The sequence below is a fragment of the Cornus florida genome, unplaced genomic scaffold (assembly GCF_030987335.1).
Source record: "Cornus florida cultivar Cherokee Brave unplaced genomic scaffold, ASM3098733v1 CherokeeBrave_3.0.0_Hap2_Chr04, whole genome shotgun sequence".
Lineage (NCBI taxonomy): Eukaryota > Viridiplantae > Streptophyta > Magnoliopsida > Cornales > Cornaceae > Cornus > Cornus florida.
This window is the reverse complement of record NW_026775574.1, coordinates 54,210,996-54,228,654: the sequence shown is the minus strand read 5'-3', so window position 1 is coordinate 54,228,654 and position 17,659 is coordinate 54,210,996. Positions and strand designations below refer to the sequence as shown.

The 17,659-nt window shown below is 38.2% G+C and overlaps 1 protein-coding gene across 1 annotated transcript; it reads left to right on the top strand.

Annotated features, from left to right (window-relative positions):
- Positions 1-1,171: 1,171 nt before the first annotated feature.
- LOC132303263 (eukaryotic initiation factor 4A-3) lies at positions 1,172-15,072 on the top strand. Its single transcript, XM_059800450.1, has 8 exons — positions 1,172-1,598; positions 9,540-9,780; positions 9,920-10,000; positions 11,062-11,169; positions 11,296-11,415; positions 12,358-12,525; positions 13,666-13,752; positions 14,641-15,072. The coding sequence occupies exons 1-8, from the start codon at positions 1,282-1,284 to the stop codon at positions 14,752-14,754; spliced, it is 1,236 nt and encodes a 411-aa protein (XP_059656433.1). The 5' UTR covers positions 1,172-1,281; the 3' UTR covers positions 14,755-15,072.
- The last annotated feature ends 2,587 nt before the right edge of the window (positions 15,073-17,659 follow it).

Sequence of the window (17,659 nt, the reverse complement as noted above, 5' to 3'; positions counted from 1 at the left end):
GGTAAGGATGTATAGTTTCTTTGGAAATATTTTTGTTTTACGGGGTGCTTTATGTAATTACCTTTTGTCTTAGGGACTTTATTACAAATATTTCTTGGGATATTTAGAGGATGGACCTCTTTGCAATTTCTAGGAATTAGTGACACGTGTTACTTTTTTCTTAGGGCCACTTGTCATCCCCTTTGTGGTGTGACTTGAAAGCACACTTTGGTGACAAGTGTTAGGTGTTAATTCACCTGACCTTTGGTTGGACCACTTGTTAGCTTGGAATGTTGACAAGTGTAGGTTTGTGATTGAGCCTTGTTTGCATGCTTGGGATGATGACAAGTGGAGGTTGAAGATTCACCCGCATGTGGACTTCTGGTTGGCACACTTGTTGGCTTAGATTAGTGACAAGTGTAGGCTTGAGATCAAATCTTGTGAGGAACCCTAGAATTGTGACAAGTAGAAGGTGTGGATGTGTGTGTGTGTGAGAGGTAGTGTGGATGTGTGTGTGTGTGAGAGGTAGTGTTGGTGTGTGTGTGGTTAGCCAACAAATACTTAGGCTAGTGGAAAAGTTAGGGATTTTGGTTGAAATCTCACTTAACTACCTTGTAGCCAAACAAAACCTGATTTGCCATTTTCAGATTTCGGACCCCTTGCCTTGGGAGTTTGATCTTGGGCTTTGAAGATTATATCTTCCTTTCTTTTTGATCTAGAACACTTTTTATCAGTTTCTCCATTGGAGGTTGTTTGCCTTGGATTCTAGAGGAGTGAATATCGTGTAGGCAGTTTGAGGAATCCTGAGAGCCTCTTTGCCATTTTTAGTCTTTAGGCCCTTTACGAATTTTTTTTTTGTTGATAAATTTCAATTAAAAGTACTGCGTCAAAGAAATCTCTAATTTTTTATTTATTTATTTTATTTGATTTTTTTGTGGAAGTATAACTATTTAATGAGAATATAAAAGATAATGTAAGAGAGATGAGTGTAAAAGTATATAATTTGTGAAGGGTTGTTTAAAAAATAAATAATTTGGTCGCTATTTATTTGTTTTTATTTTTATTATTATTATTTTTTACAATTGGCATAACCCTACCATAATCAATGACCAATGGGTATCGATTGTTAAGTCGGTGGAGGGACCATTTTGTTTTTTTACCAAAGAGTGAATAAATCAGATACACATAATTAGGGCTTCAACTCAATTGGGGCTTCTACTTCTCTCTCGACGTAGAAGAGAGGAGACAGAGAGAGCAGAGAGAGAGAGGGTTGTTTGCGGTGTTCAGCCAGAAATCGGAGCAATGGCAGCAGCCGCAGTGCCAGGCTCGGTGGTGCCGGCGAACAGGGGGCATCGAGCGATGGTGGACGATGAGAAGCTAGTGTTCGAGACGTCGCAGGGAGTCGAACCCGTCACGAACTTCGACGAGATGGGGATAAAGGACGGCCTTCTTCGCGGGATCTACCAGTACGGGTTTGAGAAGCCCTCTGCGATCCAGCAGAGGGCGGTGGTGCCCATCATTCAGGGTCGCGATGTCATCGCCCAGGCACAGTCCGGTACCGGCAAGACCTCCATGATCGCCCTGACTGTCTGCCAGATGGTCGACACTGCCTCCAGAGAGTACGTAATCTATCACATACATATACAGATATGTGAATGATACTTTTATCCTCTTCCCCGAAACCCTAATTTTCATTTTTTTTAGGGTTAGGATTTTCTGCGTTTTGTTATATTTTTCTTCTTAGGTTCAATTGGAGTTCAGCTCAACAAAGCGTTGTTCCAATTGTTCAGCATATCTAGATATTAATATGTAGATATTAATGATAATTTTATCAGTTCCTCCCCAAAACCCTAATTTTATCTCTTTTAGGGCTTTTATTTTCCTGGGTTTTGTTCTACGGTTAGTTAAATCAAAGTCTGTAACCTTAATTTGTGGCTGCTGTTTTATTAACTACATAATTTTTTTTTTTTTTGCTTATTATCAACTTTATTTATTTATTTATTATTTGGTGTTTAAATGTTTTGCTGAGATCCACGAGGTATGTGTATGTGTATGTGTATGTGTATGTGTATGTGTATGTGTATGTATATGTATATGTATATGTATAGGAGGTTGATAGTGCTTCTTGATTGGTAGGATTATTTGTTTGAGAGACAATGAGTGGAAAGATTTCATGACAATGCCAGTGATTGGAGTTAACTCATCAATTTACGAACCAATTCTAGACAAGCTATTCTAATGAAAATACTATTGGTACCATACAATTCTATTACGGAGTATTAGTAGTGGCTTTGTCAAGTTCAACAGTGGTGGCTTATGTGCAAATTTTTACCATGAGAAATTTTAATTCGTGAAGCATGCTTTAGTTTATACACAAATGAAATCATCTTGGATTCTTTTTCTGTCAAGACATCACATGCAAAGTTTTTATACTTGTATGGTTGGATAGATTGGTGGTGTTATATCCATATACATAAGTTTTTATACTTGTATGGTTGTAGACTCGTTTAACTAAACGTGTGGGATGAACAAGCATAAGATGTGGGATGAACAAGCGTGTTCATGTTAAAAGTGAACCATTCAACTAAAATTTCAATTAAATGTGTCACGTCTTGACTTATTTATAAGACAGGTTACGCCAGTCATGTCTTGTTTACATGTTTAATAACTGTGTAGTGCGTGCTAAGGTTACATGACATGAATAATACTTTTGTCGTGTTTATGTGGACCCATATTTACGGATACACGAATTGCGAAGTTTAACAATACATGGACTAGTTACATGAATGGGGTTTGGATGTGTTTCTAAATTTTTAATATTGTGTTCAAAAGTATGAGTCCCCTGATCCTAGCCTTGAGATACTAATTTGGGTACTGGTAAGTACATTATATGTTGTATGATAGTATAATGTATGATGTTAACAATATTATTGATAACTAAGGATATATTTAGTTAGAATTTAAATTAAATGGAATGTGGTGTAAGATGGGTTTCCATCTGTCTTAGAAGGTAGACACTCCTCATTGCTACCAAATTAGGTCTGATTTGGGCTTATATGTCGAACATAAGTGGTGTGCATGGTTCGGTTCAGTTTGGTTTGAAGGTAAACCAAAACTAATCCTAAAAATTTCCATAAAATTTTTTAAAAAGAATTGAACCAAATGTATGGGATCATTTGAAATTGAGCCTATCTGAAATGTGCCAGTTTGAATTGATTCTGTTCTACGGATTGGGATTTCTAAAGAATGTAGTCCAATGATAACTAGCCCAGGCCAAATTAAGGGGAAGGATGTCAAAATACACAACCCAGATCAAGAGGTAACAAGCAAGCTCAATCAGAGGGAAAAAATTGATCCAGAAAGCTTGATTGGTTAGCTAACAAAGGTTAATTACCGGAGTTGGATGTTAAGTAGTGGGATGCTTCTCACAAAAGAGTTGCAAGATATGAGTTATCAGAACTAGTATTCCGGTAAAACTTGTGGTTTTTGTATAATTTCCGTGGATAAAGACAAATAACGTGCTTTTGAAAAACATCCGGCAGTGCGAATTTTGTATTTCTTTGTTGTACATGTAATCTTTCTTCATCTATGGGAGGTGTGATAGATGGGAGCAGGTTGGAACAGGGCAGTTCTCTTGGTATGATTTTGTGGGAGGAGGAGGGGTTTGCCAATTTGGGGGTGGTTGATCCTTTGGCTATTGTTCATCCAGAGGAGGGGGGCAGCAAGGTGTGTCGGCGGGAAGGTGAGGACACTGGAATGGAATGGGTCAAGGCTAATATTGGGGTTACTAGCGATTTGTTGGGTGTTTCTTGCAAGGGTAATTGTGATCAGGCCTTAGCTATCCTTCAGGCCACGGCAGAGGGGAGAGAAGGGGAGATGATTCAATTTTCCAGAAAAAGGAGTAGGAAGAAGAAGAACCTTACTCCGGGGAAAGGAGAAAGGGAGTTAAGGAATCTGTGTTGTGATGTGAACTATGATAAGGTGTTTGGGGGGGTAGAGGAGAGGGGTAATGCTAAGGGAGGAGGGAGGGGTAAGGGTGTGAAGGGGTGATTGTTTTCTCATGAAGCTTCGAATTTTATCGTGGAATGTTCGTGGTCTAAATGATCCGAGCAAGCGAAGGGTGGTGAAGATGGCGGTGAGGAAATGGGGGGTGCACTTGATGTGTCTTCAAGAAACAAAAGTTGATTCTATGTCTGACCGTGCGGTGAAAAGTTTGTGGGGTAACCGGTTTGTCGAGTGGGAGGCGCTGGATGCTATTGGGACTTCAGGAGGTGTTCTTATCATGTGGGATAAGAGATGGTTGGCTAAGGCGGATGTTTGCAGAGGGAGATTTTCTTTGTCATGTGCCTTTGTGATGGAGGAGGATGGTTTCTCTTGGGGTTTTTCTGGGGTGTATGGGCCGGTTGACGATGGAGTGAGGGATGGTTTGTGGGAGGAGTTGAGTGGGGTGAAGGGGTGGTGGTCTCTTCCTTGGTGTGTAGCAGGAGACTTTCATGTGGTTAGATCCCCGGCGGAGAGATCTACAGGTGGTCTGTGGACTCAGGCTATGATGCACTTTTCCGACTTCATTGATGGCCACCAGCTTATTGATCTCCCTCTTGAGGGAGCTTCTTTCACTTGGTCCAGTGGAAGCTCTAACTTTCTCTTGCCTTGACATATTTTTGGTTTCCAGTGAATGGGAGAAATTCCCGGATGTTGTTCAGGTTGTTTTGGCTAGGGTGACGTCGGATCACATTCCCTTAGTTTTGGACTATGGAGGTTTGAGATCTCGCAGCACTCCTTTCAGATTTGAGAACATGTGGCTTCGTGTAGATAATTTCCAGGAATTTGTGCATTCTTGGTGGGAGGAGAACCTGGTGGTGGGTACCTCGAGCCATATTCTTGCAGGAAAGCTTCGACTCCTGAAAAATAATCTTAAAAGGTGGAATAAGGAGGTGTTTGGGAGCTTGGTGTGGAGGAAGAATAGGGCTTTGGCTGATATTGTTGAGATTGATAGATTGGAAAGGGGAGGGTGTCATTTCTGATTCTCAACGCAGTAGGAGAGCAGCTTGTCCGGCAGAATGTGTGGAGATTGCTCTTTTAGAGGAAATCTCGTGGCGCAAGAAATCTCGGGCTTTGTGGCTTAAAGAGGGAGACCGGAATACGAAGTTTTTCATAGAACTGCTAATGCCCATAGGAGGAGCAATCATATTGGGCGGATGTGTGTGGATCGTGCGGTCATGACTTCGGAGGAGGAGGTGCGAAGCGGTATTGTCTCTTTCTACCAAAGGCTGTATTCTGAGCCTCTTCACTGGAGGCCACGTCTTGATGGTCTTCATTTTGATTCTATTTCTGCTTCAGAAAGGGATGGGTTGGAAAGTCGCTTTTCGGAGGAGGAGGTGCTAAAGGCCTTAAAGAGTTGCAATGGTGATAAGTCTCCAGGCCTTATCACCAGGCCTTGATGGTTTCACGATGAGATTTTTGTTGGAGAGCTGGGAGGTGGTTCGGTATGAGATTATGGGCACCTGTCTTGAGTTCCATTCCACGGGGCGGTTTGAGAAATCGCTTAATGCATCTTTTATTGCCTTATTCCTAAGAAGGGTGGTGCTTCTAATATCAAGGATTTTAGACCTATTAGCCTGATTGGGTGCATCTATAAGCTCATCGCAAAGGTCCTTGCTTTTAGATTGAGGGAGGTCCTGGATGGAGTTATTTCTGAGTCTCAGAATGCTTTCATTGGGGTAGACAGATTCTGGACTCCGCCCTCATTGCCGGTGAATGTGTGGATTCTCGACTTTGTAGTGGGACTCCTGGTGTTCTCTGCAAGCTGGATATCGAGAAGGCCTATGATCATGTCTGCTGGAACTTTCTGTTTTATCTGTTGGAGAGGATGGGTTTTGGTGAGAAATGGAGGAAATGGATTGTTTCATGCGTTTCCACTGTCAGGTTTTCGGTGTTGGTGAATGGGTCTCCTTCGGGCTTCTTCGGCAGTTCTTGTGGGTTGAGGCAGGGGGACCCTCTTTCCCCATTCCTTTTTATCATTGTTATGGAGGCTCTTAGTAGGTTGATGAGAAGGGCAGTGGAGTTGGGTTTCATTAGGGGTTTCAAGATAGGCCCTGACTCAGCTCAGCAGAAGGAGATCTCTCATTTACTTTTTGCGGATGACACTATCGTTTTTTGCGAGGCAGAGGAGTCACAGGTAAGGTATCTGAGATGTGTGTTGGTTTGCTTTCAGGCTGTTTTTGGCTTGAAAGTTAACGTGGGTAAGAGCGTGATTGTTCCTGTCGGGGTGGTTCAGGAAGTGGACACCTTGGCTGCTGTTTTAGGGTGTGGGACGCAACGCTTTCCTATCTCGTATTTGGGTTTGTCGCTGGGGGACTCGGCCAGAAGGGTGGGTAGTTGGAACCTAGTGATTGAGCGAGTTAAGAGAAGATTAGCTGGTTGGAAAAAGTAATATCTGTCAAAGGGTGGTAAAGTTACGTTAGTGAAGAGTACTCTGTCAAGCCTCCCAACGTACTTTCTTTCGCTATTTCGGATTCTAGCTTCTATTGTTGGAAGAATTGAGAGGCTCCAACGGAACTTCCTGTGGGGAGTCGCGGAGAGGAGTTCAAGTATCATCTTGTCAAATGGGAGCAGGTTTGCAGGCCTTTTCGGTTGGGAGGGCTTGGTATTAGGAGATTGGCCCCTTTCAATAGTGCTCTTCTTGGTAAGTGGCTTTGGAGATTTGGTAGTGAAAGACACAAATTATGGAGAAGGGTTATTTCGTGTCGCTTTGGGGAAGAGAGAGGAGGGTGGTTAGTTAGACCAGTCAGGTTTGCTAGTGGAGTGGGGGTGTGGAGGGCCATTGGAAAGGGTTGGAATGTCTTTTCCAAACATATTAGATTCAAAGTTCGGGATGGAAGGAATGTCTGGTTTTGGGAGGATTCATGGTGTGAGGATAGGCCATTGGCTCTTTTGTTCCCAAGGCTTTTCAAGATCGCTGTTGACAAACATGCTATGGTTGCTGACTGCTATCGCCTTGATAGCGGGAGGTAGTCTTGGGATGTGCGCTTCCGGCGAGCTTTTCAGGACTGGGAGTTGGATGACGTCACGGGGTTTTTGGCTCTCCTTTACAGGCAGGAGGTGGAGGGTACTGGTGCAGACTCTTTGATTTGGGTGCCTTCTTCTCAGGGGATGTTCCAGGTTCGATCCTTTTTTGTGTCTCTCTCTGGTTTTCATGGCACCTCATTCCCATGGAAGACGATGTGGTTGTCTAAGGCGCTCCTTAGGGTGGCCTTTTTTGTGTGGACTGCAGCTTGGAGTAAGATCTTGACTTTGGACAACTTGAGGAAGCGAAGTCATATCATTGTTAATCGGTGTTGTCTTTGTACGACTAATGGGGAGTTAGTGGATCATCTTCTGTTGCATTGTCCTGTGACTCAAGATTGTTGGAGTTTGATTTTTGGCTTGTTTGGTATTCATTGGGTCATGCCTCGAACCTCTCGGGAGTTGTTGGATATTTGGAGTGGCCAATGGGTGGGGGCTCAGGCGAGAGTTTTCTGGAGGGTGGCCCCCTTTTGCATTTGGTGGAGCCTTTGGAAAGAGCGGAATGGTAGATCTTTTGATAGGAAGGAGTCCTCCATTGGAGTGCTTAAATTTTCTATTATTTGTACCCTTTTTTGTTGGGGTCAGGGGAGAGACTACTCTTCCCTTGAGGATATTGTTGACTTCATGGGCTCTTTGAGCTCATAGGTTTTGTTTTGTCTTTGTATAGCTTGGGATGCATTCCCCTTTTGAACGCTTTTTAATACATTTTACTTATCAAAAAAAAAGAAGAAGTTATGCCTAATTAATAAATGCCTACTAAGTTCTGAGCTAAACTAAGCAGAAAGGCTTAGAAGCAAAGATAGTCTTGAAATGTTCAATGTGTCCGACTATGTATGGCAATCTTTTGTGTATGAGAAACAAGAACCCCTTAGATTAAAGTATGCCAATGCACAATAAATCATAAAATTATCCCTGTATCAACTGACATAAAACAACTTGCATAATCTTTATCTATACTCCCCAGAAAAGAAGATGATGAAGAACACACTGTTGATGCAGTTAAATTTTTCATCGTTTTGATTTTGGGAACTATATGATTTTCTTTTGACAAGTTCATTAGTTAGTGTGAGTGATGTCGTGGACTCATGGCTTTGTTAGTGGGGCTCAGGTGTTAGCTGTTGAGGGGCAAAGTAATTAAGAGAACGTCGTGTGCAGCTACAGTGGTGGGGGTGAAGATTAGGGAACTCAGATATGATTTAGGGTTAGGAAGAGTGTTTATATAGCATGATCTCATGCAGTCAGCTTCATGGTAACCATTTCAACAAAGATTTGCATGATTATTTTGGTTCAATTCTTTTTGGATTGGTTTTTTTGGCCCCTAAAACTGTGAATTGAACCATTTCCATCAGTTCAATTGTGTTTTGGCCAGCACCAAATTGTTAAGCCTCCCAAAATTTAACCAAACACCATGGATCTTATGGTATCAACCAGGTGTGCATCCCTCGGACTCATAAACCCTTTCTGGATGGAGTTGAATAGCCACTTTTACACCACTTCTGTTAAACACATCGAAATCATCCTCACCCCATCACTTGCCTGTTTGGCTGCTACTGTTGTTGTTGCTTCCACCAGCACTATAGTAATGACATCAACCACTGCCTCCACCACTTTGCCATTACCTCCACCACCACCGCCGCCACGACTAGCCTCGCTAGCTCAACTGCTATTGTCACAAACATAAGCGATATTTCATCAACACCTCTACCTTAGTTGCGCTACCATTGTTCCAATGATCATAACCTTTATCATGGTGCCACCATCATTGCCACCACCATGGTGACACCATCATTGCCACCACCACCATGATGGAATGGTTGTTGCCACCTCAATTAACATTTCCATCACCATCATCATGGAAGCCATCATTACCTTAACAGTCGCCACTGCAACCGGCCATTGCCTTTTTCAAGCTGCTCTACTATCACCACTATCACATTGATCAAGCCATCACCTCGATATTGTAAGCTGTATCATTATTTAATTGTAATATTCTCATCCGCACACTTTTTTTTTTGGGGGTGGGGGGAATTTTCATTGCTAATTCCAAATTTCTTTGCATTTTAAATTCGCAAGCCATCCCAAGAATAAACAGAGGCCAAAGCCCAAAAAAAGAAAAAAAAGAAAAGAGGGATCCTAAGGAGATCTGAGGTTAGATTATAGAGAGTAGAAGCCAGAAAAAGAATAAAAAGCGTTCATACATTTTTGTCTCTGGCATTGTCACCTTTCTACCTACCCTCTTACTTCTTTGTCTTGTTCTCTTTCAAGGAGTAGTGCTTTCAAATGGTTCTTTTTTTTCCTCTCCCTCTTTTGGGGTTTACTTCTTTCTGTTGTTATGGCATTGAAAGTTTCAAACCATGTCAACGCGTGAACTTTTTTGTCCGTGTTGATATGCAGCTATCCTATTAGCGTAGCTAGAAATTGGTTTATATGCTTTCTTTCGAAGTTTGGGATGTTAGTGTAGGTTTATCTTTGTATTGATCATGTCTTTTCTTCAGGGTCCAAGCATTGATCCTGTCACCTACAAGGGAACTGGCAACTCAAACAGAGAAAGTAATATTGGCTCTTGGTGATTACATTAGTATACAGGCCCATGCATGCGTTGGAGGCAAAAGCGTGGGTGAGGATATCAGAAAACTGGAATATGGAGTTCATGTCGTGTCTGGGACTCCAGGCAGGGTTTGTGACATGATAAAAAGGAGAACTTTAAGGACTAGAGCTATCAAGTTATTGGTTCTTGTGAGTTCTTGATCTACTGCCCATCCTGGCTTTTGTTATTTAATTGTACTTTGTGATGTTTTTGCCTTTCTTGAATTTTACTTTATATTTCGAGGTTGTCAGGTGTGATTTATTCTGATTATTACAAAAATTCTTCCAGGATGAATCTGATGAGATGTTGAGCCGAGGTTTTAAGGATCAAATTTATGATGTTTACAGATATCTTCCTCCAGAACTTCAGGTATATAATCTCTCCCTCTCTCTCTATATATACATCTCTCTCTATTTCTCTCTTTCTGTCTCACACACACACACGATTAACTGCATTTTCTCATTTCTGTTTTCTTTTCTTTTATACAATCATATTTATGAAAAAAAAAGATTAACTGCACTACAATTGATGTTGAGTTCTGTCCAGGTGTTGTCCGAGATATAGTTAGCTTGTTCAGATAATACCAAAATTGTTTTCTGCATTTAGGTAGCTTGTAATTTGATATTTGTTGAACTCCCAAGTATATTTTATGTTTTTACAATAAATTGAGAGTTTTCTCACAATTTTCTGCAATGATGCATCATTTCGTGATGCTGTCTTCTATTGACACTTGTGTTGCATTTAACAGATGCACATGACAAGTTATGTAATTTTAATTCCATATGTTTAATACTTTTCAAGTGTCCATTCTCATTAGTTATCAGCTGAAACTTATGCGGTCAATGCTAATTTTCTTCTTACCCTTTTTTGTTCTTTTATATTTTCATTTTGTTTCCAAAATTTATGCAATACATCTGCTTTGTCCTTCGGTTTACAATTTCATTTGTATACATACCCTTCTTTCCTGACATGCATACCCCGTCTACCAATATTATGACAAAGTCAACTGTGGCGGGAGAGAAATAGGAGATCCTTTGATGCATTCTCCTATTTGGTCTCTCAAATACAATATACCACCTTCTTTATTCTGTTGGATTAATGGGCGAAATTGTATATCTATGGATACTCTTTTGGATTTTGTGGATAGCTTAAAGTTGTAGTGTTGCTGTTAGGCGGCTTGTTTTTCCTTTGGGAGCGCTCCTCTTTTGAGTGCCTTCAATGAATTATTACTTTATCAAAAAAAAAAAAAAAAATTATTATTGAAGGAGGTTTTGATTTCTGTTAACAATTTGATTTGTATTCTCTTCCTTCTCATGCATGCCTTGTATCGATATTTTATCATCTGGGCATAGATTAAGGTAGTTTGCTGTTAAGAGAACAATGCATGTCGCCAGTGTCACATTGTTTGTTCTGACTTTTTTTTAATGCAGGTTTGTTTGATTTCTGCTACCCTTCCGAATGAAATTTTGGAGATGACAAGCAAATTTATGACAGATCCTGTTCGGATCCTTGTGAAACGTGATGAGTTGACTCTGGAGGTGAGTAATGGTTGCTTCTACACGGCAACCTTTTGAAATTATGCCTAAAATTTTGATGCCACTTGGCGCTGTCTTTTATCATTGGTCCAGTGCTGTTTATAAGCAATCATTGTTTTAATATGATAGGGCATCAAGCAATTCTTTGTTGCAGTAGAAAGAGAGGAGTGGAAGTTTGATACTCTATGCGACCTCTACGATACCCTTACAATCACACAAGCAGTTATTTTCTGCAATACGAAGCGGAAGGTAAAGTTTCATTGGTCCAACTTTTTGTTATGGAGATTTTTTATCTTTTTAGAAATAGAGACAAATTTTTTCCCGAGAACTGCTTACTCAGAGGTTAACTTCTTGGCCTAATGATGGACCGGGGGTTCCACTTCTTGGTATTATTTAGTTGATGTTGGATTGTCTATACTCTATATGATTATTTTGTTTGTAGTTCCTTTTTCTTTTTGAGCAGATCTCATATCTCTATATTTTTATTTTTATTCTTGTGATTCCTACAATTAAAGAGGAAAAAACAGGGAGTCAGATTGTTTAGATTGTCATTTTAAGGTTGTTCATTATTCATCTCATAGTTGTTCCAGATCTAATATGTGGGCTGAATTCACATAATTTCATCTGCTTATAAATGAAGTCGTATCTGAATAAAGCAAACGTGTATGTAATTACAAGATGTATAAAAGTTGGATCAGACTGGTATCTCCAGACTTTATTTTTTATCATTGGAATTGGTTATTATTAGTTATTTGATTGTAAATGTTACCAAATTTGTGTCTGACTAGATTTAGGTTAGATGCAGATATGATCCTGCGTACAGGGGCTAATTCGGTATTCTTAACGGCATTTGTTCATTGACCTAAGCCAAAACTGCTAGAGCTTTTCAATTGTTTAGGTATCTGATGGGTTTTTATTTTCTAGTTGTTTGATGCTATCTGACGAGAAGTTACAAGTTGAGGTGAAAAATAAAAAATAAAAATGACTTGTCCCGCAGTTGTTTTTAATGCCTATGTACAAATTCTTGTTGCTGTTAATTTGCTCTCGAAAGCCAATGGGGCTACTGATATGCGGTGTTCAAACTTTGTTAATTCTAGCCAAGTGAGCTGAATTTCATTGAGAGACATGTTTGTTTAGTTTCGATGAATCCTAGTCTTTGGATCTAATGCAGTTCTTTATGTGCTGGAACAGGTGGATTGGCTAACTGAGAAAATGCATAGCAATAACTTCACCGTCTCATCTATGCATGGAGACATGCCTCAAAGGGAAAGAGATGCTATAATGGCAGAGTTCCGGTCTGGTACAACTCGCGTTTTGATTACAACTGACGTTTGGGCTAGGGGCCTAGATGTTCAACAGGCAAGTCCTTTTTTTTCCTTTTTCTTTTTATTACTTTTTTAGTGTAGTAGTTGTAGAAATGCAGTATAATTTTGGTTCAGTGATTGTCTCTTTTCTTAATGCTACACTTGAAAAAGCTAAATTAAAAGATAGTTATAGACACTGGTGCTATTGGTATGTTCAGCTTGCCAATGGGGACATTCATAAAAATTAGTTCAACTAGATCTATTTGATTTAGTGCTAATTGTTGGATGTGAAATCAAATAACAGTTTCTAGTTAATAGGATCAGCACTCATGTAATACAAAAGTTTGGCATATCTTTTCGCCTTTGTGTTACATGCACTCTCACATTTCCCTGAATGTGCATGTGTTGACATGACACAACATGGGTAGGGTTATATAATTTTTTCAACATAGGAAACTAAATCAGACATCAGGATCCTCTAAATGTAATGATGGGAAAAGAAGAAAAAGTTTAAATTTGACAACAGAGACGGGTTTCCTACTCCTGGAAGAATGGAAATCCTTTTTTCACTATTTTCCAATTGAGCATTATCCTTGAAGAACAATAATATCACACACTACATTATTATGTAACATATAATTTGTTTTAATGTTCTGAATGTGTCTATGTATCTGTATTCAACTTCTGAACACACCTGTACCCATCACACGTACTGAGTCCACGTGACATATCTTGTTGGCAAGACAAATGCATAGAGGGCATCCAAGCAGCTTTGGAGTAAGAGTCTGGCAGTCAAGTCATCCATGAGGTTAGGGTGAAGGATTAGTATCGCTCAGAAACAGATCTGGTCTGGGGCACCTCTTCAAAATTTAAACATGGGACTTTACTAAGTATTTTTTAGATTATGAATTCGATATATTGGCATATAATTTCATCAATTTCAGAAGCTTTTGTGCACGTGGAAGGTCGAGGTGTTTTAACTGTGACCTTCTAAACACTTTACGGCTGTAGGACGTAGAATGGCATTCAGCATTTAAATTTTTTTTAGTAACTCTTAACCTTTTGATTTTAAACAATGTATGTGACTGTGTCCTCGTAATAATTGGATTCTGTGTATATATAATATCTTAAAGTTGGAAGAAATATTCTTGCTGCAAGGGCATTCTCACTTTTGTATTTGTTTTTCTTTCTTTAGGTTTCCTTGGTGATAAATTATGATCTTCCAAACAATCGAGAGCTTTACATTCACCGGATCGGTCGTTCTGGTCGTTTTGGACGCAAGGTATTTTTTGGTTTTTTTATTGAAAACTTTGGATTGGACAGGAAACTTTTAGTTGTTCAGAAATTTCACGAGATGTTAATTATTTGTCTTGATGAATCTTGCTTTTAGATAGGTTGCCAAAACTTCTATTTTAAACTACACGATATATGCTATACTTCATTGTATTCATAGTGTTATCATTTATCTTCTTCAATTCAGCATTTTTGCATAGGAGAACTGTGATTCCTTTTTGTAGTCTTTATTGGTTTGTAGCCTATGATTTGTATTCCTCTTTTTTGCTTGGTTCTTACTTTTCTTGTCAGATCCTTAATGATTGTTTGTCATTTTTTGTTGGCTGTCTTTTCATGTAAGCAGAACAGCATTCCTAGGGCTTTGAGAATTTCCAAGGAAATTAATTAAGATATTGAGAACTAATATGGCAGCGAACAAATGCATTATCTAAACTTTTCATCCAAGTCTTGCTCTTTAGATATACCAGGATTCTAGAGTTCCACATTGTCATTGTGTTCAGAGTATTCAAGCTATATTACTTGGACTTAGGTATGTATGCGGTCCGGGTATGTGTCCGAGTGGTTGTGGATTGTATAGCAAGCACAGTGGTGTTACATGGAGGTCCAGAGGCCAAGCTTTTTACTGTAATAATTGACCCTGCTGGTTGGAAATATTTGCATGAAAATATGATCTGTTTTCTTTACGTTCGGTTAATTGATCCATGCATGTGAGACATCTGATTTTAGTACTTTCTACTTCGATTTTAGTTTAGATATTTGTAGGGATTTATTAAATATTTGGGCTCCACCCATCATTTATGGGCTATATTTTCTTTACATTTTAACAACTTCCGTGTGATAGCTAGTTGATACCTTAAATGTCGTGTTGATGGTGCAGGGTGTTGCAATAAACTTTGTCAAAAGTGATGATATCAGAATTTTGAGAGACATAGAGCAGTATTACAGTACTCAGATTGACGAAATGCCGATGAACGTTGCTGATTTGATATAATGCATCGATTGCTTTGACAGCATACAGCAATGAAGCGTCACAATCGATTTCTGGAACTGCATATCAAGCTTGTTTGTGCGTAATGGGTTGAAACATGTTTTCTAGTTTTTGTAATGTCATGAAACATCCGTCTGTGGATACTCATCTTAAATTAATACTTTTTTCTGATGTGTCGTGTCATGGTGAAACATAGAAGACAAGTTGTGGGTGGTGTCCAAGGCTTGATATATGTAACATATGCATTATGCACTTGGTATTGTTATTGTTGGTGTTCAGATTTTTGATGGGTGATCAATCTAATTACTTTTTTATATGTTAGCTTTTTTCTGTTGAAGTAACTGTGTCTGGAATTCTCTGAACTTGTCTTGGAATAGAAATCTGGTTTCAACACTCCATTAGAATTATGCATTGGTGTGTCACATAACTTTTGGTAGATTTGAGGTTCATATTCTGTTCCAGTTCTACCTGTTTATGATGTTTTCCAGGCGCACACACTCTGAGGTGACAGTCAAGTATTTGACAACTAATCGGATTATAATTCACTATATCATGGTTTCATATGGTTATTGCAATTGTCGGGATAACCTTACCTTATAACAATTTTGAGTGTTGCTAACGATTTTGTGATTATGGTGAAAGCTACTATCATTTTGACTCTCCTACACGTCGAATTCGTGATCGTTGTGTTCGTCTGCTCTGATCCTTTTTGTATATCTTCATTTTTGCGGTTCTCTTGGTGAGGCTTCGTCCTCGGAGATACGCGTCATTCATTTGACTTTTGATTAATCTTAAAAGAAAAATTAAAAAAACTGTCGATTCAGTAGTTGAATTAGAAGAGCTCGTGACTCTTGTTACGAAGGAACTCTCTTAAGAGCGTTAATCAAAATAAAAAGAGAACAACAGATATTCTTATGCTTTTCTTAGTTATATCACAACAAAATAAAAAAATATTTGGTGGTACAGAATTTATATTTTGGGATTTGAATTGTAGATCATGTTAGTTTACATTTCTAACCTAATTTTTCTTCAATTTTAATTCTCCAAATCAGTATATTTTAAGTAAACCGAGCTCTTTTTTTCTTTCTTTCAAATAAACTATACTATGTTGTATTTTTGAGCAGAACAAAGATTTTGATTGACGCAAAGTCAGTTCAAGCTATTTTCCGTATGTGAGCTCGGTTCTCCTCCAAGACAATACAATTGAATACGATGCTAGTGGGCTTCTTAAATTCCTAAAGAACCTTCGAATTACTTATCATTATTGAAGTAAAAATAGCTCGACTTGCAACTTGAAGTAGCTCGACTTGCAACGTGGTCTGGTATAATTATACCATTTTATTAAATTAGCCTTTAATAATTGTTACAGTTTGCAGTTGTTGAAATGCGATATCCTGATAAATTATTTAAACTATTAACACTTGGTGGACCAATTAAATACAGATTTTCAGATTAAGAAAATAGGCCCCACAAGAGTGTATTAATATATTATAAAGTGTCATGATTAGAGGGATGTTATTGAATTAGTCCACCAAGTGTCAAATAGACCAGAACCATCTTATAATTTCTCGTTATCCCATGCATATTTTAGATTTTTTTAATCTAGACATAATCTTGTTTATTTTTCCTAATGATTGGAAGTCCGATAGTAGAACAAATTTGACTAACTTTATGTGTGTAAGGGTTGATATTATCATAACGTAAAATATATTAATAACATTACGATGACATTGTTAGAGTGGCTCAAAATTATTGTTGTGATGCTGTATTGTAGATTTGGAACCGGTTCAAGAATTACGGACCGGTCTATCACGGTTGATGCACGGGCAAATTAACACTATATAATTAAAATAATAAAAATATTATAGTTTTTTATAATATAAATCAATATATATTATATTGGGTCCTCTTAACGGCCTCAGGAGTGGCTTGTGGCAAATTAGCACTATATAATTAAAATCATAAAAATAATAAAAATATTATAATTTTTTTATAATATAAATCAATATTATATTATACTGGTCCTCTAATGGCCTCAGGAGTGGCTTGTCTGGTTATTAGGTCTAGAGTTAAAGGATTGATATACCATTAAAAATGTGTATCACGATGACATTCTGGCTAAGAGGTTGACCTTTGCAACCTTGGGCTTCAATGTTAAAGGGCACAAATTTAGTGAGAGGCTCTCGGCATAACAATTTTCTATTCTTAATAGACCAAAATAATGAGAAACAGACTACCAGGTACCAACCTAAAAAAAAAAAATTGAAAAAAAAAAACTTAAATAAATAAGACAAGAAAAATAATATGCAAAATAAAAATAAAGAGAAAAAGAGAGAGAGAAATATGAGTAACTTGCAAGTCGATAATGAGTCTGAACATCTATTTTTTTCCTCTTGAATTCACTACATAATACTAGTAAATATTAAAATATGCACACACTCACGCGTGTATATATATATATATATATATATATATATATATATATAGCAATGATATGTTATAGCAAGAACTACTATTGTGATGGAACTATGTATTATTTCACTAGATTTGGATTCTCTAAAGTAAAAATAAAAAAGTTCAAACTCAACACTAAAAATTATTAGAGACATACAAAAAATGTTTTTAAAATTTTGAGGGAGGCAATTTAAGTATTTTTTTTTTTTTTTCACAGACCATTAATTAGTATTGAAAGGGTCCTATAAATATAATTTTTTTTTTAAAAAATGGATCCTATAATTAGTAATGGACTAGGATCCTTTACTATAAATGCGTTCTGCAGTACCCATACTGTAGTACAAAAAGATTTGTTTTCAAAAAAGGATAATTTTTGAGTAAGACCGAAAAAATGAACGATGTTATGGTAAAAATATTACAAAAAGAAAAAAAAAAAGAAAAAAAATATTCTGCT